Genomic DNA, 24,716 nt, shown 5'->3' on the forward strand with positions numbered 1-24,716 from the left:
TCAGGCTATATTTGTTTTTCTTATCTTTTGTTAAATATATTAAAAACTGAATATAATAGTTAGAAATTGTGCTTTTGCAAACTCGTATTATAATATATTTGAAAAGATTTAATTGGGAAAAAAAAATTCAAAATTGTATTTTACGACTAAACCGAATTTGCATTTGCGCCATCTTCTTTTTCCCCATCTTCTTAAACAACATACTGTATTGTAAACTTTTTTCTTTCTTAAAATTTATTACTTCTACTGTACATGTGATCCTTGATAGTCTTTGTGTGCATCTGTATAAACTTATTTTGAACCACAAATACCAGTGAATTGTTCTTGAGGGAATAGAGAATTGAAACAAAAATTTGAAAAAAGCAGTAATAATGAAGCTACCGATTTGCCTAGTCGTGTTATTAAGGAGGCTAGATGGTCAACAAAGTACCCATCAGATGTACCTTAAACTTTAAGGTATGATTTGTTTAACTATACAACATCATTAATATTTCATCTTTGAAAATTGGCCATCTCCCTATATTTTCATACAGAACTCTTATTTTAAAGGAGATCAATACAGTCTAAAAATGACCACAACCATCGAGCCCTCTTAACGCGTTGGAGCGTTACCATATAATAACATTTATAAGAACATTTAAGATGCATTCTGTGGTCAACTATTGCAAACATTGAAACTCCTATAAACGTGTCATATACGAGCATTCTCTATATACATGTAATTTACTTTCATCCGCGTTCAAATCTTGATGTGTCCTAAACCATCTCCAGAGATAGTGTCACATTCTACTCATGACACACATGCGCGGACCTATAAAGGGTGGCCGGAGGGGTCCGAATCCTGGAAACTTTCTTAAATATATAAACATTAGTATAAATTACCGAAAACGAATAAGCCCTGAACCGCCTGTTCGGCAACTCATACTAGATACCCCCCCCACCCCCTTACCAGAATACCGGAAATTTGTTTTGGATCCGCGTATGACACATGAATCGTTTGTCACCGAGTCGGCAAAATGGAGTAAGATATAAAGGAAACACAGTATAGATATAATTCGTTAATTGTCATTTTATTGACATCACATATCAGTAAGTCTTTGTAGTTTGTTACATAACACCAATTAATCTATCAAACACACAAACACATACACACGCCCATCAAGTGACAACCTCATGGAAGAGTCACTATAGAGTTCATATTATCGGTAACACAATGCTATACAATGCTAGGCTAAAAAGTTAGTTTGAAAGAGACAGCACCAAAACGGTCAACTCAAAGAAGAGCACTCTGTATATCTCTTTAGAAACATTAAACAATGTAATGATATTTATGAATGTATGTCAATTCAATAAAAACCGCGTACATTTGATGCAGTAACATAAACAAAATGTTTTAATAAAAATGTGAAATATGGAGACAAGTAAAAATCATAAATAGCAAATAGCTATACACAGCGTGGTCATAGAACGTTGAATAATCATAGATTTTCAACTCTACACCATCTATAAACATCTATAAATATTGTATTTTCATCAACAAACGTGTTTTACGATTAAATCGTTGAAAAGCAAAACTGATTCATATTTTTGGTAATTTCACTTGACAAAAAGGGGTCTTTTGCTCGGAAACAGAGTTCAGCTATAATTAATCACTATAGAATAGTTATGAAGAGGAGAAAGTCAGATTCAAGGAGAAAAAGCAGTGGTCACTCTCGTCTAGTGACAATAAAATTCGTATCTTATCCCCATACAGCTGACAGATGTCCATCTTCGACAGTAAAACCCGAAGAATTGTCACCTCATAAAAACCTTGGTCGAATCGCTCGGACAACAGGTAAGCTCTGATAACACACCTGTCTAACACACCTGTCATAAGGAACTGATTACTCACGGTGCACGGTCAACGGTGGAACCGATTCCTCTAACAACACAGATAGTCCATATATGACTCATTGGGAGGTTAAAATCCCCTTAATAAATTACCAAAACAGTGGTTAACTTTTAAGTAAGCTTTCCAACTTTTGCACGCGATGCTTTTTAAACAACGTTGAATTTGGCCCTCTTTGTCTGTCACATTTACTCAAATAACAGATATAATAAAAAAGTTTAAACAATATTTCATAGCCAAAAATATCTAACGAGAAAATTGTTCGTGGTCTATAGAGGAGATAGTTGTTTGTTGTATACAACATCATCTCTTTTACAGTAGATTGCTAATATACTTCATAATGATCCAAGATGTATTTTAAATCAAGGTCCATTTATTATTCTAAGCCCCATTGTTGGGCTGATAAACTGTATAAGTAATATTTTATGAAATGCTACACTCCCGTTTACATCATATTCATATTTCCCAGTCACTTTCATTTGAACCGTCTTCATCTGAGGATTAACTCTTCTCAAATCACCGTTGCTAGCTGACATTAGTTCAATACGCGTTGTCATTAGAAACGTCCTTGTCCTTCGACATCAAGCATCCCAACGCCGTTGTTAACAAGCCTACGTTTGGATTTCCTTGGTAATGCTAGTCTTTCAGAACAACATCTTCACCGGGTTGCACATACACTCTGAGAGATCAATCAATCCGACCTTACTCAGACAAGTCTTCATCTCTTCGCTGCGACATTTGTCCCTTAGGAGCAAAGTCGCTTTTGAGACAGGGTGAAGTTATGGATTTAGGAGATGAATTAAGATGACATCCGTCTTTCCTAGCCAATTGGTACAGTCGTTGTTACACTGTTGAAGCCTGTTGATGTGGTGGTAGGTAAAGTGGTGGAAGTGGTAGAAGTGGTCGAGGTGGTAGTGGTGATGATGTCCTCAGCCTCGATTTCAACCTCCTCTGTGACCGCGGCGGGCGTCGTGGTCGTCGAGGTTGATGAAGAGGTGGACGTCGTTTCCCGCGCATGCTGAATGACAAACTGGGCGTTACCATCTGGGCCCTTCACGTGTGATACCAGGATGTTGCCGGTCGCTGCCTCGATGACGATTGGTCTGTTCCCGGTGTGTTTAGATGTTAACATGATACTCATTTTCCCGTTCTTTTTATGCGTGGTCGCGGTAAACGGTTCCAGGGTCATGTTATTTGGCATGGTACGGTTCAAATTCTGATGAACAATCTCTATAGTTCTTGGAGCGATCGTTCCAGTAGCAGGCGCTTCAGGTATATTTTTGCCAACAGACGGTTTGAACGACACAGAAACTGGTTTTGGATCCAACGATGCCGGAAAACCACTGAGAACTCCAAGCCTGGTAGCTGCGTTGTTCATAAGGTGTATGGGGGAGTTTGATATTCTTGAGTCTGTTTTCACTATCTTATTCTGGAATTGTTTAAGACTGCTTGATTGTGATGCGCCAGACGCCATGTTGTTGAGTCTCCCTTTCAGCATGTTGATTGTCGTGTGCTTCAATTTATCCAGAACCATTTTCATCAGGTTCTGGTTGACTGACGTCAGAGCTGTGTTTTGCTGGATTACTTTATCAATATCAATGTTAGTGGCAGGTTTGGGGGCCGGTGCCTTTTGTCCTTGATTTGTATTGTGAATCTTTTTTGCGTTGTTTTTCACCAAAATGTTTGGAGCCTTGAAGCTGTTTCCCTTCTGATGGACCACGACTTGTGGAATTTTTGGCTTGCTGTCGGTACTGGTGTTATTATTGACTTGTTGTTTTTCAACAGCTGGTTTGAGTTGTTCAATCATTGCAGGGGTTTTCAGCACTAAGTTTGGACTGGGAACAACAGAAGCTGGATTCTGGATGGACTTAATTTTATTCAAGATACCATTGGTTAACACCATTTGCGGGACAGCGGCTTTGTTGTTCTGAATCAAAGGTTGTTGAATGCTGAGTGGTCCCATCATTGATTGTCCATTTGCAATCGGACCCTGCATCATTTGAATGTTTTGTGGAGCAGTGTTTATAAGTGCCGGTCGTTGAAGCATGACCAGAGGCTGGTTTCGTATTTGGTTCATTCCCATTATTGGCATTTGTAGATTTTGCGGCAGACTGTTAATAGGTAATTGATTCAAGTTGATGGGCATAGGCTGGACATTTATCAGATATGGTTGATTAGGTAAAGACTGGAACTGTTGAATTGGTTGAGTTTGTATAGGCCGAGCGTTCTGATGGGGCGGAGTTTGAATCACAACATGAGGACTCGCGCGGTTTTTCCCGCTCATCGCAGGGTTTAGAACCATTGGCGGGTGGAATACGGGGCCGCTTTGGATTTGTGGAACACGTGTGACCTGTCGATTGGGAAAGTGGTTGCTATTCGCAACTTGCTGCATGACAGGTTGCTGAGCAACAGGTTGCCGGTGAATGAACTGTTGAGGAGAATTCATCGCTCCCGGTGGGCGGATATGAAGAGGCGGTGCAGCAACACGGTTAGGAGGTTGCGCCATTATAGGTCCCGTTGCATGTTGCGGCATTGGAATGTTGTTGTTTTTAACCGTTTGTCCACCGGTCTGTGCTGGTTGGAGCGGGGTGCTCACGTGCTGATTACGGTTATGTTTGCTGATCCTTTTCCGGATGTGGTCGATAGGTTCGTCAAAAGCCGGAAGTGGTTTCAAGCTATTTATATCCATGTGAATGACCGGGAAGAGTGGGGGTTCTTTTGTTTGGTGATCATTGCTGGACGACGCTTGTGATTTCTGAAAAGAAAGAGAGAAAGTAGTTTTATCCTTATAATTTTATTACTATACATGTTAAATAATATACAAAAAAACTGTTATCCTAATTAATGCTATACCCTACCCAAATGAAAAACAATAAACACCTTAATCCTAATGTAATACAATATATACTGCAATCCTAATGTAATACAAAATATACTGCAATCCTAGTGTAATATAATATATACTGTAACCCTTATGTAATACAATATTTACTTCAATCCTAATGTAATACAATATATACAGCAATCCTAATGTAATACAATATATACTTCAATCCTAATGTAATACAATATTTACTTCAATCCTAATGTAATACAATATTTACTTCAATCCTAATGTAAGACAATATATACTGCAATCTTATTGTAGTACAAAATAGACAGTAGCCCTTAAGTATTACAGTTTATATTGTAACCCTATGTATTGGGAACAAACTATTCCTCAAGACTATAGGAATAATAGTTCAACTAAATCATGCTATAGGACAGCTTTTTGTACCTTTTTTTCAGTAATAGGCAACGGAAATCTAATTTTGATATATATAATACATATAACACGTTGTGAAGTTTGGAACACGCTTTATTTGACTCGGCGCATTTTAAGACCAGTTATTTATTCCACGATATATAGTAACGCCCTGGAATTATACACCCATTTGTCTGAAGAAAAAATAAAGTTATGATGTATCATTGCGTTATAATTCTACTGGTAATTTTTATGAACATTGCAATATCGCCGACATTTGCAAGTCATCATAGCTAATAGAAAGCAGAGCAAACAAACAACCTCTGATTAATGGGGTCTGTTAGAGGCAAAAATAACAACAAATAGGATCTATTTTTAGAAAGGTTTGCTGGTCGCGATGACTATAACTGGTTATGTCCTAGAGTTGTCCTACTGGGGCGTTACCAAGACAGTGCTAAGAAGTCCGATCTCTCGCTGAGTTGTTCGTTGAAATATTGGCCTTATATGTTTCCAAATGAATCATCTATTGGAGTTTCATTATACATTTTAATTGTTCAATTTACTATATTATTTTATGTGGTTGCTATATTCAACACATAATGTTTGCAATTGAATAATACTAATCCATTTTTAAAGACAATTTCATAATATCAATAAGAGGACACTCAGTTTGTGGATAAGCATTACTACAGCAAATTCTGCTCATATATAGATTCTAGCCAGTGTTCACACTGAAGACTTCATCAGTTCATGTTCTACAAAAAAATTGAATTTCTGAGCGTTGATTGGTGAATTGTTTTATTTTTTTTTTTAATGAATGCATTATATCATGTTTGGAAATAGTAAACAAATCTGCTATGTTATATTATCGTTTCCTTATTTCTCCCTGTAAACCGTTTAGTAAGACTGTGTGAGGCGTGCTAATAAACGACCCATGAGTCAGTGACCGCTATTGCTTTGGTTTACCGCGGATTAACGCGTGATATCTCCTGGTCAGATAATCTGGTCATCACGTGACGTCCAGGTGCTGATGAGTCTTATCTCATATACAGGTCAAAGACTCCTAGGGCACGTGAACTTATTAATAAAACCACAGCGGACAGAATTTCTTCTATTTCATTTGCTTGGACAAAATGTGTCCAATCGTTATGTAAGCTTGCAAACAGAATATGGCCTTCTGTTTATCTGCTACTGTAGACGAAGGATGAATTTTTAAATAAAGTAATATAAGAGTATTAACTTTAACTTTAGAACACTATAAAATGAGGATGCCAGATTATAATCGCTTTGGTCTCAAAAAAGTACAAGGCACAGACTTAATATTAGACTATTTTAAAGTTTCTTGATGGGCAAAGTCTTTCTATTATATGTCCGGGCAACACCATCGGGTGAATTCAAATTGTACAAACAGAGCTATAGAATACATGTAAGTATAAAAGTGCATTTGGAGTACGATGATTCTAAACGTAAAGAATAAAGCTACAGTGTATATAACGTGGGTAAAACAGTCATGAATAATCAAAACATAATGAGGCTCAATTAGCCATACAGTCAACCAAGTGGTGATCAAGTCCAGTCAGCTGGTCAAAAGACATTGAATAAAACCCAATGTCTGCTATATATTCTCTATTTAACCCGTTTTCCAAACCTTTCAATTACCCTGCGATATGGCGTCGGTGAGGATTTTGCCCTGTCAGTTATACTAGTCACTGTATCGTTAAGTTTATTTAACTTTGGAGATTCATTCGGGATATGAAGGTAGCGAAATTGCAGAAAAAATACATAGCCCACGTTAGCGTGTTGTGTAATTTTTTTCTGCAATGATCGCTACCTTCATAACCCGAATGAATCATCAAAGAAAGCATTTTATTGTTTGTTTTAACATCTTTCTTTTAACTAATTGTTAACAATTTTTAACTAAATTGTTTATGTAAAGTTAGTAAAATTCACTTAATTTTTGTTAACGTACGTACATAAGTACGTGAGTTAAAAAGACAGCCAATTGTCTTCTGTGAGACTTTGAGTTTGACGTCATCACGATTATTTCGTGCAGTCCGTTGTTTTTCTAAGGTCGCTGCAAATTTCGACCAATCGATAATCAGGGCGTGTCAATTTCATTTCTGTCAGCTTCTTGTCAGTTTCAGCCGCTGTAGATTTCGACCAATCGATAAACGGGGCGTGAAGATTTCGGTCTGGCTGTTTCTATAGAGCTATGAATTAACTATAAGTTTCCGTATGAAACAGAGTAAATAATACTTGGAAGATATGTAAATATTGAATGATAGAGCCCCGTTCGGTGGTGTGTTTTCTGAGCAGGTTTAGTTTATGGCTTATGGTTTATAGTTTACAACACCCCTGCCTGGTTGGGCGTCTGAGAAGGATCTTTCCCGGTCGTAGCAATGTCGTAGAGTGGTCCTGAGGGAGGATCTTGCCCGGTCATGGCTGTGCCGTGGAGTGGTCCTGAGGGAGGATCTTGCCCGGTCATGGCTGTGCCGTGGTATGGTCCTGAGGGAGGATCTTGCCCGGTCATGGCTGTGCCGTGGTATGGTCCTGGGGGAGGATCTTGCCCGGTCATGGCTGTGCCGTGGTATGGTCCTGAGGGAGGATCTTGCCCGGCCATGGCTGTACCGTGGAATGCTGAATTCCGGAATCTGAAGTGACAGCCTCGATATCGTGGGCGTTGATGACCCCTGACATTAATGGCGTCCCTTTGACAGGGATGCAGTAAATGGTTGGGATTGATTGCTGTACTATACCAGCCTCGACAGCACAACAATGTAAACAATTCAATAACTCTGCGCAACGTAACAACTCCAGTGCTACGACGAGACGTTCCCTAGCTTTTTTATCAAATAAATGAAGGAATTCCCAAACTATTTTACATCGTTTTCATGTATTCAAAATACTTTTTTCTGTGTTTGTGAAAAATAGATCCATCGCCAGAGATTGAATATATATTTTTTTATTGTTGTGGATTTTTATCTATATTGCGCAAAAAAATAACGAAATAAAAAGCTATAACTGATGGATATGCCTGATGACATATACTTCGAGAAGTAGAAAAATTATTATTTACATTTAACATACATCTATCATGCCGACATAATATGTTTGTCCGAAAAGCTAAACATAAAAATCGTCCTTTCTCTTGTTTACATATAAGAGTTTCTGGCTGTGATGTCAGTAGCAATCATACGTTCTTTCATGAGATGCCTATAACTTTAAGAAGGATGGACGGTCAAACATTTAACCATCAGAAAAAAACAAAACAATATTTGTTGGGCTATTAACTATGATTAAGTAAAGAAAAATCCGTAGTTTTTACCGTTTAGATTTGGGTGTTTTCTATATTTTTATATACGTGTAGAGCTTCTTCTTTAAAAAGAGATAAATACAGTCTAAAAGTAACTATCGAGCCTTCTTAATGCTTCGATTTGTTGCTGATTATCGATCACAAAGAGTTGTTGACGGTAGAGTCTGTGTGTTTGACACAGAGACAGTGTGTTTTACTTCAAAATATTCAATAATGTGTAAATTTCCGTTCAATAAAGTGTAAATTTTCGTTAAAAAGTGTAAATTTCCGTTCAATAAAGTGTACATTTCCGTTAAATAAAGTGTAATTTTCCGTTAAATAAAGTCAGTGCACATTTCTGTCAAAACTTTGCACGTCAAAGACAGCCTAAACTTTGAAAAAGGGGACAATTTACGCATAAACTTCGCCCGTCAAAGAAAGCCTTAAATATTGTTAAATTTTAGCCTGCAGGAATATGCTTCATGTAAAGCTCTTATGTGTTGTGTGATAAACAAATACGTGACTTTTTAAAAGACAATGAGTTCATGAGCGTGAATGAAAGACCTGTTTTGGCGGTTATATAATGCCTATATAAACTCTCTTCAAGGCTTTTGGTCTGGCCAATAATGGCGACCGACTGACAGAAAATATTTGTCACCAACGATTAATGACTGTAGCACGTGCATTTAGATGTACATATCGGCGCATTATCGCTGATTTATTGGCTAGGGTTGAACCGCGGTCGCCATGATAATTCGCCAAAAAACTCGAGAAGAAAAATCACGGAAGTCCTTCGATTACTAAGCGGGTCGTGATAGAGCCTGCGTGTGGTTTTATCCTATAAACTACTGGCTGTTCTAGCGAACCCCATGCAGCACCGAGTACAGCAAAGCGGGTGCTCGCGAGCGCTCGCTATAATCCCCCGTATACCTGTAATTCAAATATTAGCGAGCGCATGTGAGCATCTCTTCTGCTGAATGCGCACCTTTGAGGAATAGAACTCGGCATCTAATAACAATTATATATAACGTTCGATGTATATGGTCTGATCAATTATTGTTTTATTATATCTTCAATCATTTCACGGTGTTTTTTTTTTATTTTGACTTTTTATTATTGCGTTAATTGTTTGTCCCCGGGGGAACTATCTAATCCCAGTTAATGTTGTCTTAATGACACGCGTAATATATATGCCATGCTATGCATACAAAGGCGTAAAATAAAATTAAAGTTAGCGGCAAATGTTGAATTACAGCTTGTATCTGAAAATGACCATTCATTTATTCACATGTATAGATGTAGTGTGAAAGAAATAGGGATTAAGATGCGGAACATGAAATGCACAAGAGGAAATAGCAGTATAACGGCCCACGTTCTATTGTACTCAATTAACTAAATGGGTCATTCTCAAAATATGCAGCCTTTTGTGTCAGTGTCAATTTAAAGGGGGAAAAATAATGTTCTGGGGAATATATACAGTACCATTGGATTTTAGAAACTTAAACCTATATTGATGAACAAATTAATCGACAATTTTACTGCTTAAAGTATAAAAAAAATATTATTTGTTATGAGATTTCAGTGAATTTATGTTGTCATTAAATTTTTCCAACGTCTTTACCCTACAATATCTTCAACAATATTGATGTTTTATTCCAAAAATCACCGTTAATTTTCAAAACAACATTCATATTTTAATTTCTGCTATGCTCCTTAACAAGTTCTCTTTTAAAAACAATGAATTTGATGAGATATATGCTTGTACAAAAAATTTTTGTCATTGGTGTTACAAGGCAAATTATATAAAAATGTCTTAAAATACATCAAGTAAATAATATTGTACTACAGTTGGAATCCCCCACATCATAGTGACATCATTCCCTGCTACTAAAAAGATAAATATATCAGTGATGACATCATTGTGATAGAAAATATGGCAGAAAATGTTAGTATACTCCGAAAAATACAATGTAAACTGTGTCAGTGGGATAACGTGCTATTTAAGGTTTTCTAATATGAAAGAACAAAAAAGTTTTTCACATAAATGATGAATGTTTATCACATTATAACATAGGCTATGTAGCTTTGTGTAGTATCTGTTCTCTTGGGTCATACTGCTACCTTTACTATGGATACATCAGTGGTATAACGGTCAGTGGTGTAACCAAAAATTGTTGTTACACCACTGATAAAACTGTTACACCACATGACATTATTTAATTATTTTACTTTTCCTTCCATTTCATTTATATTTTGAGCATTTTGAACAATTGTTATTTATCAATTTTACAAGTTAGACACTGTCACAATAAAGAAAGCTTGACTATTTAATTGCAATTGTGTTTTCTTAATCTGGAAAATGGGACCTGTTACACCATTGACATTATTTGAAACACCATTGACATTTTGTATGCTCTAACTATGTTTTACTCATTTAAATACTTGATTAAAAGATAAAAGTAAAAACAAATTTATTCTAATAAAGAAATGAAATTATCCACATTTTATTTTTATTAAAAAATCAAACTTTTTAATGACTTATAGTGTATTATAAGATATGTTATTCCACTGACATTTCACATTCCCTATTATGTTATACAAATTCTTAAAGGTAACAAATGCTAGCTGAGCTTCAAGAAACATATATAAACAAAGAGGAAGTGAATACGAGTTGTATGCATAGATTTTGGAGAAAATTGGAGAAATTTCAATATTATTATCCAAAATGTATGATTGATATGAGCTGGTATAGTATTGACGATGTTGTTTGTGAGATTGATGAGCCAAAGAAAGTTCGAACTCGATACAAGGTAGATAAAAGTGTGTGGATGCCAATAGTATGAAATATAACATCAAAGAATGAGTGAATTCGTGTAAAAAAACATCTACATGCCGTTTTTGTGTCAGTGGTGTAACACTGATTATAAGTGGTGTAACAGTGTATCTCTCTTCAGATTATGAAAGAATGAGGTACGAAAACTTTTATTTAAGATCAAATTTATCATGTTTTAAATGCAATCAAAAATAGAGATTAGTTTATTTTACAAAATTTAATGCGCTTATCTCTTATTTATTATCGCTAGGTCATTGGTGTAACTTAAAGTCAGTGGTAAAACATAATAATCAGTGGTGTAACATGTACATTTTTCTCCAAATAAATTTAACTGGCAATGATACATGTATATTTGAAAACACCAGTGCATTTATAGTAATGTCTTTTTTATGCTCCATTAAAAGAAAAATCCAGTTGTGTTCTTTTTAATGCTCAAATTAAAAATTTGTTGAGTAACATCAAGACTTTGTCTCAAATGTTATGTTGGTCACAATGTAAATGTGTCAAATATTTTCTGTTATCTAATTCTGATAACTTTAAATGAAGTTTGTTGATATAAACTTTATGTCCACCATTTTAAAAGAATTATTTTATTTTATTTAAGGATTTTTTCCTATACTATATGCCTGTTACACCACTGACCAAATTTTTACAGTTCATTACATTTTAGTCTAATTATCAGCTAAATGGTAGATTCCAATGTTTGCAAATTTTTAGATGTTATACTTCATTGTTTGTTAAATGTGTTTTTTGCAATCAAAGTAATTTTTTCAGCAATAATTTTCTCATGTTTTACATTTTACAAAAGTCTGCATATTTTGATAATGACCCATATATCAATCTTTAAAAAAAATCATTGCATCATATATTGATTCATTTATTGAGTTATTTATTGGTCGAAGATCTTTTGATTGAAAAAAGGCGAATCACACAAATTATAAATTAAGAAGGATTTAGATGTCATGTTATTCATTACGTGATGAATCCTAACAATCAAAATGGAAGCGAATGATTGCCTCTTCCTCTGTCTTGACTAGTACCAGGATTTATCAGTAAAACCAAATTAGAAATAAAAACATTACAAACCTGTGCAGTTTCAAAATGGCGAGCATCAGTTGGCATTAATCCAACACATAGAAAGGAGAGCACCCAGTAAACCATCACTGTTGTCAGGGTATTCGATTGAGATTTCTAGTTTTACTTTCGGTTTGGTTTGTTCTACACTAATCTGATATAAAGCTTCTGCCACACTGACCGAGTCGGGCACCTGTCTATCAATGGGAACAAGGCAGGGTCCTTTAAGCATTAAATACCGCCACGGTTCGCCGGAACGACCAGAGCCACACAAGCGTGACGATTGTCAGCCAAGGAAGACAAATGTATTACACTGTGTTTATGTGCATATAATGCACAGTAATTCAATGAACAGCAATTACAGGAAAACAGACAATTAACGCGGTTGGATATATTTCATTATATTTTTCATTGTCCGTCATTACAACAAGAAAGAAATCAATACTTACCAGCAAGTTATTCCAAAACAAAAAATACCAATAGTTTTAAACATATACTGTCTAACAGTTAAAACTGTTTTTTAAGAAAATTATGTTCATTTATTAGGAAATACACAAAATTTGCTCCCCTTAGTTGTCAATATAGTTCACGTATATCAAAACGTGAGACTACCTTTATTTATACTTGTATTTTCACGCATGCCGTTATTTTTAAATAAGAAAATTTTAAAAGTTAATGTATTTTATAGTCTCTTTATGCCATTGTAAAGTGGCTTTGCAGTTGAAATAAATGAATCTGAAATAGCGTAGACAACAGATTTTATTTCCTTACATAGAGTTTTCTTTTAAATTTCATCAGTTTCAATCAGAATTCATATTTATATTTCCCCTATTTGACCGATCGATATCATAATCTAAAAATAAACATTGTACACATTGATATCTCATTTTTTTTTCATCTTTATTGAAACAATGGTCCAATGGCGCAAAATAAAGAATAGATATATCAGACAGACACAGAGAGAGAGAGAGAGAGAGAGAGAGAGAGAGAGAGAGAGAGAGAGAGAGTCTTGTCATCAGAAACTAGAAAATCCACCTGTTATAATGATACATTTATGTAGAACTTTATGGTATGTCCCCAGTGGACCATGGAATATACAAAAAAAACAGGCGATATATACCTGACAAGTGTACTTCATGCATTTATTTATTTGCTCTCTTTTCTGATTTCACCGATTCATTTCTTGAAAAAATAAGATGGTGCATGGAGAAATCGTAACCATTAAAAAAATTACTATATAATATCTCCTTAGGACGAGTGGTTCTATATATTAACAGACACTAGAAATACTTCAAAACTTTAAATTTTCTGCTTAATCTGATGGTTATTATGTATGTTACATTTTGACCCCCCAACTTCCTTAATTACTCTATCATCATACATATCACAGGTTTTATTCAGTTTTCATTCATTAGCAACAAAATTTTTTTCTCTAAAACGTACCCCTTGAGCTTATCAAGTTTCATTATACGGTTAAAATTAAAAAGTCTACGGGGATTTTGCATTGATAAATACCTAGATAATAACGTTGAAAATTATGCAAGGCATTTCTCTCGAATGAAAAAAAAGCTATCAACATTTCCCATTATACATGTAAATCTCCGTAAGAAATCTGTTTTTGAACCTGTCTTTTTTTTCGAATGATACTGTGTCAATTAATTTTTAAATCCCTAAGGATCCTTGACACCCTTGACTTCTACTTTTTATGACAGTACATTGCGATTTTAACCCATTATGAAACTGTTTATATTGCCGAGTTTTGTTGTCTATCTGTGTATCGCAATGGTTGAAGTTTTGTTCTACTGACCTGCAGGTCCCGAGGACAAATACTGCAGGGACTTTTGTTTTTATGAATACTAGTAGGAGTCACATGTTAAAAGTTGATTTTTTCCCCAAATTTGATTTTTTTTCTTTCATTTTCAAGTCAAACATATGCTAGAAATCCATATTTTTAGCATATTATATAAGTCATTTAGAAGCTTTGGTCTGTATGTAAAAACTTTTCCCAAAGTTATGGAGGACCCTTAAAATAGAACAAGGACTCAGAGACATGCTGATATGTACTGAATTAATTTCCTGAATGCAGCCCATGTAATATGTAAATGAGTGTGTCTTTTCCTGCTTACGACTGACAAGTTTTATGATCTGTCGACCAGCAGGCGGTCAACGTCATGTATCTTCCTTATATACCCCCCCCCCAATCAAAGATCCCCCCGCCCCGAGATTAAAGGATAATATGTTTTACGGTGCGACCGTTGGGGCGAACACAGCATGTGATCAAACAATGAATTATAATAAATTAATAAAATAAAATAAATAACGTGAAATTTGAATGCCAAAAAATAAAACATACCTATTTTTCAGTAAATTTTCATTATTCATAGTTTATAAGATTTGTTATAATTTATTTATTTATATGTAGAACAATAGTTTAATCTCAGATACAATGTTGTTAAATAATAAAGATTTTAATGAATAAATATTCATTGCACTGCATCTCCTCTTTTAAAGTGATTGTGATTATGATTGATTGATTGATTTCCCCCTTTTTTTTGCAGTAGACATTTTTTCTTAAACTTACATATAAAACTTGACTCATCATAGAGCTCCCCCCATGCTAAAATTTTTTTCATTTTTGTCAATTTATACTTAGAAAATCGACTTACCATGGATTTGCCCCTCCACTTAAAAAAAAATAATTAATGTTTAATTTTATTTTTAATTTACGCTTAAAAATATTTCCTTACCATGTTAAAAGAACATGGTGTTGCCCCCCCCCCCCCCCCCCCCGCATGTAATAAATGGAAGTGAAAATAAAGAAACCATTGAACTGCTAAAGAGCTGAAGGATTAGAATTTTCATGATTTATTTTTCTTTTTGCTTGCAAAGATTTTTTGGATGAGGCTGCCACATCCACCCACCCACCCCCTTTAAAAAAAGGTGCTGCTACGTATAACGTTACGTTTCAGGATATTACCGTAATTATAGTGAATAAAATATTTGTGAGCATTCATCCAAATTAGTGCAATTTACAACTGTTTCCTGTATCTGAAGAAATGTCCTTATTCGTCAGCTGTTCTTTATCTTAGCCTTTGCAAGATTTTAAGAGGATTTTGGTCATTTCAGCAGATTTACAATAACTTCAATTAGAGTAATTTCCCCTTATCAGTGCTTATTGTGACGTCAAAGCTGACGTTGGTTAAGTGTCGTCTTACTCTTTAAAACTCCCCTGAGAAATAAAAGTATGCGAAGTATACTGTTTTATTTACTTAAAAAGCATGATGTTCTTAAAATTACACATCTTATAAGCTTTTCAAAGGTTTTACTTTGATTCTCGGGAGAACGTGATGTTGGAACGTGAGGTTGGAAACCATTGGTACTATGAATTGTGGGTCAAAATTTACTGACTCCGAAAAAATATATCGGATCAATGTGTAACCGTTTGTGACGTCACAAGATTATTTTTGATTGAAAGTGTACTGAGGTGAACTTTAGAGGTAACATTGACTGTGTATGTCGCTTACATCGTTATTGTTTTTACTGTCTAAATTTGTCTTGCTGATTCTCGTGAGAGTGTGAAGTGATAAAAATTGCCATGATTACAGGGAACTACTGGGACGATTAAAACGATGCATTACTGGTCCGATTTACTGACGCCAAAAAAATCCGTTGAATGAATGTGCAACTAGTCCGAATTTTCTATTCACACACGCCTTGCCGGTAGAGCTCGCTTCGCGCCGGCGCTTCGCGCCGGCGAGCTGCGCTCGCTATTATTGGACAATATTTACATTCCACATATTTTTTGCATGTAAAGTGTATGAAAAGCTTCTGCTGTTATAACGCTGTCACACAGAAAGGGTACTGAAAGATTAAAATGACGAGTTTTATTATGACGTCACAAACATTGGGCGCTGTAAAATGCAACGTCACTAGCGAAAATCAAAGTTCACGCGTGTTGCTGTTACAGTGGCTCTTCCAGTTTTTAAGGTATAAATGACATTAACACTTGTTCGTGTTCCTTTCTCTCCGTATCATTGATACATAGATGTTAAAAAGTGGAGAGAGAGAGAGAGAGAGAGAGAGAGAGAGAGAGAGAGAGAGAGAGAGAGAGAGAGAGAGAGACTGTCTTGGCAATGGTAAGACCCACGATTTATCACAAAGATAGATAGATAGATAGATAGATAGATAGATAGATAGATAGATAGATAGATAGATATATAGATAGATAGATAGATGTTAAAGCTTAAAAACTAGAGTCTATTATTTTGACATAGTAGTATAGATGAGTTAAACAATGATTTGTCCATGTATCCGGTATTGGAGGCAATCTTGATGATACGTGTATGGCGGTTGTGGCGAGACTGTCCTTAAGATATGGTTCTGCTGGTTCTAATCTTGTAGGAGGCTGATGCTCCATTCATTGACGAAGATGTCTACGAAGTAGATAAGTGAAAAACTACCGGGAAGACTTATACCAACTAATAAGGCTTACCTCAGAGAAGCTGGACCATAGGCATAATAGATAGAGAATGCTTACAGCAAAGTAAAAATGTGCCAGGACTAGTACATGAAAAACAGGAGAAGTCTTGGTTGCGTCCTTCCCCTCGGATTGCCGTGTCCAAACTGTTGCACGGACTGGCTATAATTGTAAAGGTCCAGTGAGTTCAGGCTCGTTACAGGTCAATTGTACAGGTAACATTTGGAAAGAGGGGGCTCACCACAGGATAAATAAAAATATTATAAAATCAAGTTTACTTATATATAGCTTTTATGTGACAGATATCGAATTCGATCAATCCTGATTAGTCCCGTCACGACCTTGAATGTTGTCTTCTTCATTCTTAGTCAACTTGTTTTAGGAATAAATGTACATTTATTTTTTTTTTGGGGGGGGGGGGGGTTATATACTTTTTTTGGTTATATAAAATTAAGAAGGCCGGGATCTACCTTAAGGAAGCCGGGTCGTCAACAAACTAACCATCAGATCTACCTTAGGGAGATTGGATGGTCAACAAACTAACCATCAGATCTACCTTAAGGAGACTGTATGGTCAACAAGTTAACCCTCAGATCTAGCTTAATTTTTTAAATGTAATTAATCTAACTTGAAACTAATTTTCCATATAAAAAATCGACATATACTTTAGACTTTAAATCTAACGATTTTAAAACCAGAGATCTTTTTTTATAATGAGATAATTATAGCCTGAAAATGGCTACAAACATCTAGCCCTCTCAACGTTTAATCAGAGAGCGATTGCAAAGCCAAGCGAAAGCTTTCGTCAAATTGGGAAGTTTTTAAATATCATGTGATTGTGAAAATAAATAAAAGCGATTCATAGGGACTTTAAGCCGACTGGAATAAAACTTGGTAATGTTTTAAAGGTGTCTAAATTAAATCACAAATTAAGTCGAAAAGGTTGTTTAACTTGAGTGAATGTTAAGTCATTTTATTTTAATATGAATGCATAAATAAAAATTAAAGTATTTGTGTAAGGTGGTTGTCTGCTTACTGTTTGTGAGGTACCTTGGACAACAATTACAATCACGTGACAATCATTGCCGTGCGTTAACCGTATTCATGCAAGTGCCTCTCAATGACCATAATAGAGCGCTACTTTGTATTCATGAGCCGCAGACTTGATAATTGAATTGTGGTCATCCATAGCTACTAAAATCTTGATTCAAAAAACACAAACAACGCTTGCGTGTACATTGGTGAGGTCATACTAACATTGAGGTAACTCATACGTCATCGTGAGAAACCTTCTTTGATAATATATATGTATGTACTGTACCAAGGGGAAATAAAGAATTCAGGGGGGATTCCCCTCAGGATTCGTTCACCCCAGATGACACCATGGACGATCCTTGTTGATTATTAATTCTGTGGCTGTGTCGTGGTCAGTTTGAAACACGAAGTCGAGGCCACGATCGTGCAAAGTCAGTAGTGGATACACACGCAACCACGGGCAGCTCGTGACTGAAAGTGCTCTATAGGTTGCTTTTTGGTTTTTTTTGTTTTTGCTTTTTGTTTTTTGTTCTTTCTTCATTTCCCAGCTAAAATCATTTTCCCCGACGTTTTCGCAGACTAAAACGTGCCTCGATCGTCATTTAGTCAGCAGAAAAGTGACTAAAAAGTAAGTGAAATCTGATAATATATCTGCTATTTAGTGAAGCTTAGCACACTTTTACAATCAGTATATAATAAATGGTAAAGATTTATCTTGTATCTTTGTATTCATGCGCCGCAGACTATATATAATTGAATTGTGGTCACCCAAAGCTTATTAAATTTTGATTACAACATACAAACACAGGAACAACACGCATGCGTTCTAAGGCCATACTAATGGTGGGATAAATTATATGACATCGGAAGAAGTTTTGTTTTTTTGTTATATTTTCATGTTAAATACTGAAATCTGATTGGTTAAGACGCAGTTAATAATATTTGCTATTACCCTCAGCGTTAGCAACGCACTTAGCAACGGGTAACATTAAAAAATGTTACATGCGCGAAAATTATGCGCGTACGGTTCGCTGTAGAATTCACGTTATTCCTATATAAAAGCAGTAAAATTTTCTTAAAAATTAAGACATTCAGTATAACAAAATAAATAGTGCCTGTTTGGGAGGATAACAGTTGAAATTGACACCCCTCGAAAACCATTGTCAACCTCCGCTTCGCGTCGGTTGACAATGGTTTTCTCGGGGTGTCAATTTCAACTGTTACCATCCAAAACAGGCACTATTTATATAATAGTACACGCACCGTTCCACAAAAATGCGGGGGAATTCCCTTCAAGATTCATTCACCCTAAATGACACTGGGAGGTGATCCTAAATGATTAATTCTGCGGCTGCGTCGTGGTCAGTTTGAAATACGAAGTCGAGACCACGATCGTGCGAACTCAGTGGTGGAAACACACGCAACCACGAGCGTCTCTTGACTGTTAAGAACTGGAGGTTAATTTCTTTCTTTGCTTTTCAGTTTACATCATATTCCTCCACGTTTTTGCCGGATACAATTAGCTTCGATCGTTATTTAGTTTCTGGATATGTGACTAAAATGTAAGTGAAATCCGATTATATTTTTGACAAGTAGTAATTCAAAACTTTTCAGATTTTTACAATCAGCAGAAGGAATGGTAAAATTTTTTATCTTGTCCTAGTATTTAATACAATATGAAGTACCATTGAAAAGCAAAAGACCTACACACATTTCATCACCCGAAACACCATATAAGCGCAGCAAGAATACATGTATTTTAACCAACTGCAACTTTTTCGGGCCTTTTCGATAAAGATCGTGTTTTTCCGAAGACTGCTGGAAAGTCTAAGAAGTTCATTGTCCGTGCTTTCTATGTTGACCTGGATCGATGTGTACTTTTATTGGAGCTGGGGAGATAAACGTGAACAACGTCACTTCCCCTGACATTCAAATTTAACAAAATGGCAGAGATTCGTCATGTTCCCTTTATACTGTATTTATTTGATATTCCAAAGAAACAGAGCTCTAAATAAAGATATAGAAAAATGCTTAAATTTTAAAGCGGATATTTTGGAATTTTATTTATAAGATTAAAGTCTATGCTATATCTTAAAACATAATTTCGAGAAAAAAAAGCAAAACAAAAAGAAAAAGAAAAAAAAGACCAAGGTAGATCTTATGTTTATTTTGTTGACTACCAAGTCTCCTTAAAGTAATGGCGACTAGTAATATGGATGACTAATTATTGGCATCGTCAGGTATATACGACACATTTGGACTGAATCATATTAGGGACGTTGGGTTGTAAACAAATAATGCATGCATCAGACTTAACATTAATTTTTAAATATAATTATTTTTACTATAAACAATTATTTTTAAAAAACAAATCCATGTCTTTTAGCTTTTAAATTGAATCATTTTCCCCAATTGTGACATTTTTCCCGAATCTGACATTTGTCTCGATTATTACATGCCCATATTGACAAGGAGCACGCGGCGGGTGTGACCGGTCAGAAGGATATGTTCACACCTCCTAGGCACCTGATCCTACCTCTATCTATTTGGAGGTCCGTGCTGCTCTGTATTCCGTTTGTATTTCATTTAATGGATTTTCGATATGGTTCACGGTTTGTTATTGTCATTTTTTTCATTTCAACTATCGTTATACAGAGCTCTTCTTTTAAGGAGATCAATACAGTCTAAAAGAAATTCCCATGACAATCCAGCCTCCTTAACGTTTGAACAGGAAGTGACTGCAAAGCCAAACAAAAGAGTTTCATCTAATAGGGATCTTTTTTCGATATCACGTGATTGTGAAAATATAAAAAAGCGATCCAATGGAATATTACTCGAAAGGAAAAACTGGGTAAAGTTTATTCAAGGTTTGTAGATTGAATCACAAATTAATTTGAAAAGGATATATATATATATATATATATATATATATATATATATATATATATATATATATATATATGTGTGTATGTATATATACATATATATCTGCAGGAAATATTATAAAATGATTATTGAATTTTGCATGAACACATGCACGAAAATTAAATGTATTTGGGTAAGCAGTTAGTATTCAAGACTTGTGGTTGTCTGTGCGTTCTCCTTGAGCACATGAACATTCTCGCCGTACATTAACCGTATTCATTCATACACCTCCCAATGACCCAAATACGACGCTTCTTTGTAGTCATGCGCCGCAGACTATATAATTGAATTTTGGTCACCCATAGCTAATTGAATTTGGATTTTAAACACATGAACAACACTCACGCGTTATGAGGTCATATTGTAATTAGGTCATCATATGAAGTTCTCTTTGACAGTGCATGCATCGTTCCAGAAAAAAAATGCGGGGAATTCCCTTCGAGATTCATTCACCCCAGATGACACTGGGAGGTGATCCTGGATAATTAATTCTGCGGCTGCGTCGTGGTCAGTTTCAAACACGAAGTCGAGTCCACGATCGTGCAAACTCAGTGGTGGAAGCACACGCAACCACGGGCGTCTCGTGACTGTTAAGAACTGGATATTGATTTTTTTCCTTTGCATTATAGATTACATCATATTCCTCCACGTTTTCGCCGGATAAAACTAGATTCAATCGTCATTTAGTTAAAGGAAATATGACAAAAATGTAAGTGAAATTTGATAATATTTCTGTCATTCAAATTAAAATAATTCAAATACAAGTAACAAGATTCTTTCTTTTTTAAGTGTGAATTCGATTTTTAGCTATTTTGTTTGGGTTTTTTTAAGGCTACATCAATTTTGAAACTGGAGCTTGGTTCAAATTGCAACAATATTTACATTTACTTTCTTTCCCTCTATTAAATTGCATTTATTGATTTGAGTTATATTTACGCATAACGCAGAAGACCCAATCACCAATTTTGGTGCGTATGAATACATATACTATTTCTTCAGTATTTCTCGAAGAACATGAACTGCTTTTCTCGCGACTTCAAACCGGATCACGACCTGATATTATACTTACGCTCATTATTTTTCATTGATGTAAATATATTCTGACGGTTAAATGAATTTAATTGATTAATTTCTTAGCATACCAAAAGTAAATTCGGTAAATTACAGAAATAAAAATATTTTTTTTTTATTAGAATTTAAAACGCTGTGCACTATTTTTGTCAGCATAATTCGGCTGTTCAAATGGCTCTTCCGTTAATTTCGCATTGCTCGTTAAATAAGACAGATCTTTTTGAAATTAAATCATATTTGCGGGAAGGTCATAAATGTTTAAAAACGTAAATATAAGCATTGAATGCTTATATGCATACTCCATAGTCAAATTAAGATTTTTGAAAGGGAAAAAAAGGTTGCCATGTACACTAACGAAGTCATATTTCTCTTGCCGGAAAGACCCGAGAAGATACTATCGTAATTCATGTGTCCAGAGCAAGGACATGTGTATCTTGTCGGAAAGACCCGAGAAGATACTATCGTAATTCATGTGTCCAGAGCAAGGACATGTGTATCTTGTCGGAAAGACCCGAGAAGATACTATCGTAATTCATGTGTCCAGAGCAAGGACATGTGTATCTTGTCGGAAAGACTCGAGAAGATACTATCGTAATTCATGTGTCCTCAGCAAGGATACATGTATCTTCGCAATTCGGGCCTTTCCGGCAGAGATCGGTTTTTTTCCCGAAGACTGACGGAAAGGCCCAAGAAGCTTCATGTTAGTTGTCCGTGCTTCCTCTGTTGACCTGGGTCAGTGTCTATACTTTTATTAGAGCTGGGGGGGATAAACTTTATCAGTGTCACCTCTCATGACAATCTAAGCCGACTGAATGGAAGAGCTCTATTTGTTGAATAAAAAAAAGTTTTTGGAAATTAATCTTTTTTAATAATGCACTTTTTTTCATGAAGATATTTTGGGTGACTATGTGAATTTTCTACTTTAATTGATATGAAATACATTTAAATTTTAGAAAATATCCGTTCATTAATCTAAATTTGTAAAATAATCCAGCGGTTAGCGATTCTAGAAAAAAAATCTTTCCAATTTCCTTTGCTCTTGATCAATGCTTTACTAAGATATTCAAGAAACCGATTTAGCATGAGACGTTTGTTATTCGACAAAATTAAAGTTTGTGGTAGATCTATATGGAAGTATTTCGGGGTGGTACTCCCCTGAGAGATTTGCCTCGGACTAGAATGTCTCCACGTCATTTAATAAATCGCGTCACGTGATTGCCTTATACATTTCTTTACACGGCGGGCGTCAAAATTTATACGCCAACGTGGCAGACGTAACGTTATTTGAGCTGAATTTTACACAAACGTTCAACCATACTTTTAAGCATATTTTTAAGCCCCAAAATATTTAGAGTGACCCCCCTTTGACGAGGAAGGTACACAATTAGAGAGTTAGCCTGTGAATTTAATTGTTATATATTATCTTTTGTTGTTAACTTATCAAAATTTAGGTTCTCAGTAGAACAAAACACTTATTATGTTTGTTACTGACTGTTTACAGAAATTTCTGTAAACAGTCAGGTACAAACCTTATAAGTAATAGTGATATCATCTAATACTGAAATGTTCAGATCATGACGTCATAGTTTCGACTTCACCTATGCACAGTAAAAAAGAGAGTAAGATCCATGGTAAACCGAATAAAAAGCCAAAAGGTGTTCAGGAAATGTGTAATCAAGGGTATGATAAGGGTGATAAGTAAAGAGAATGGTAACCACTGAACCAGACCTTCCTAGTGAACCAGACAAGAGACATGCTAAGTGAACCAGACAAGAGACATGCTTAGTGAACAAGACAAGAGACATGATTAGTGAACCAGACAAGAGAAATGCTTAGTGAACCAGACAAGAGACATGCTTAGTGAACAAGACAAGAGACATGCTTTGTAGACCAGACAAGAGATTGCTTAGTGAACCAGACAAGAGACTTGCTTAGTGAACCAGACAAGAGACATGCTTAGTGAACCAGACAAGAGACATACTTAGTGATCCATACACGAATCATGCTTAGTGAACCAGACAAGAAACTAGCTTAGTGAACCAGACAAGAGACTTGCTTAGTAAACCAGACAAGAGACATGCTTAGTGAACCAGACAAGAAACATGTACCAGTGAACCAGAAAATAGACATGCTTAGAGAACCAGACAAGAGACATGCTTAGAGAACCAGACAAGAGACATGCCTAATGAACTAGACAAGAGACATGCTTAGTGAACCAGACAAGAGATATGCTAAGTGAACCAGACAAGAGATATGCTTAGAGAACCAGACAAGAGACATACTTAGTGATCCATACACGAATCATGCTTAGTGAACCAGACAAGAGACATGCTTAGTGAACCAGACAAGAGACATGCAAGGTGAACCAGACAGAGACATGCTTAGTGAACCAGACAGAGACATGCTTAGTGAACCAGACAAGAGATATGCTTAGTGAACCAGACAAGAGATATGCTTAGTGAACCAGACAAGAAACATGCATAGAGAACCAGACAAGAGATATGCTTAGTGAACCAGACAAGAGATATGCTTAGTGAACCAGACAAGAGATATGCTTAGTGAACCAGACAAGAGTTATGCTTAGTGAACCAGACAGAGACATGCTTAGTGAATCAGACAAGAGACATGCTTAGTGAACCAAACAAGAGACGTGCTTAGAGAACCAGACAAGAGATATGCTTAGTGAACCAGACAAGAAATATGCATAGAGAACCAGACAAGAGATATGCTTAGTGAACCAGACAAGAGATATGCTTAGTGAACCAGACAAGAAACATGCATAGAGAACCAGACAAGAGATATGCTTAGTGAACCAGACAAGAGATATGCTTAGTGAACCAGACAAGAGATATGCTTAGTGAACCAGACAAGAGATAT

The 24,716-nt window shown here is 35.7% G+C and overlaps 1 protein-coding gene across 1 annotated transcript; it reads right to left on the minus strand.

Annotated features, from left to right (window-relative positions):
- Nucleotides 1-1,053: 1,053 nt before the first annotated feature.
- Nucleotides 1,054-12,516, minus strand: LOC128172220 (uncharacterized). The gene is made up of 2 exons (XM_052838006.1): nucleotides 12,344-12,516; nucleotides 1,054-4,643 (listed from the first exon to the last, which is right to left on the minus strand). Exons 1-2 carry the CDS (start codon nucleotides 12,416-12,418, stop codon nucleotides 2,709-2,711), a joined length of 2,010 nt encoding a protein of 669 aa, XP_052693966.1. The 5' UTR covers nucleotides 12,419-12,516; the 3' UTR covers nucleotides 1,054-2,708.
- Nucleotides 12,517-24,716: the final 12,200 nt, after the last annotated feature.

The sequence above is a fragment of the Crassostrea angulata genome, chromosome 2 (assembly GCF_025612915.1).
Source record: "Crassostrea angulata isolate pt1a10 chromosome 2, ASM2561291v2, whole genome shotgun sequence".
Lineage (NCBI taxonomy): Eukaryota > Metazoa > Mollusca > Bivalvia > Ostreida > Ostreidae > Magallana > Magallana angulata.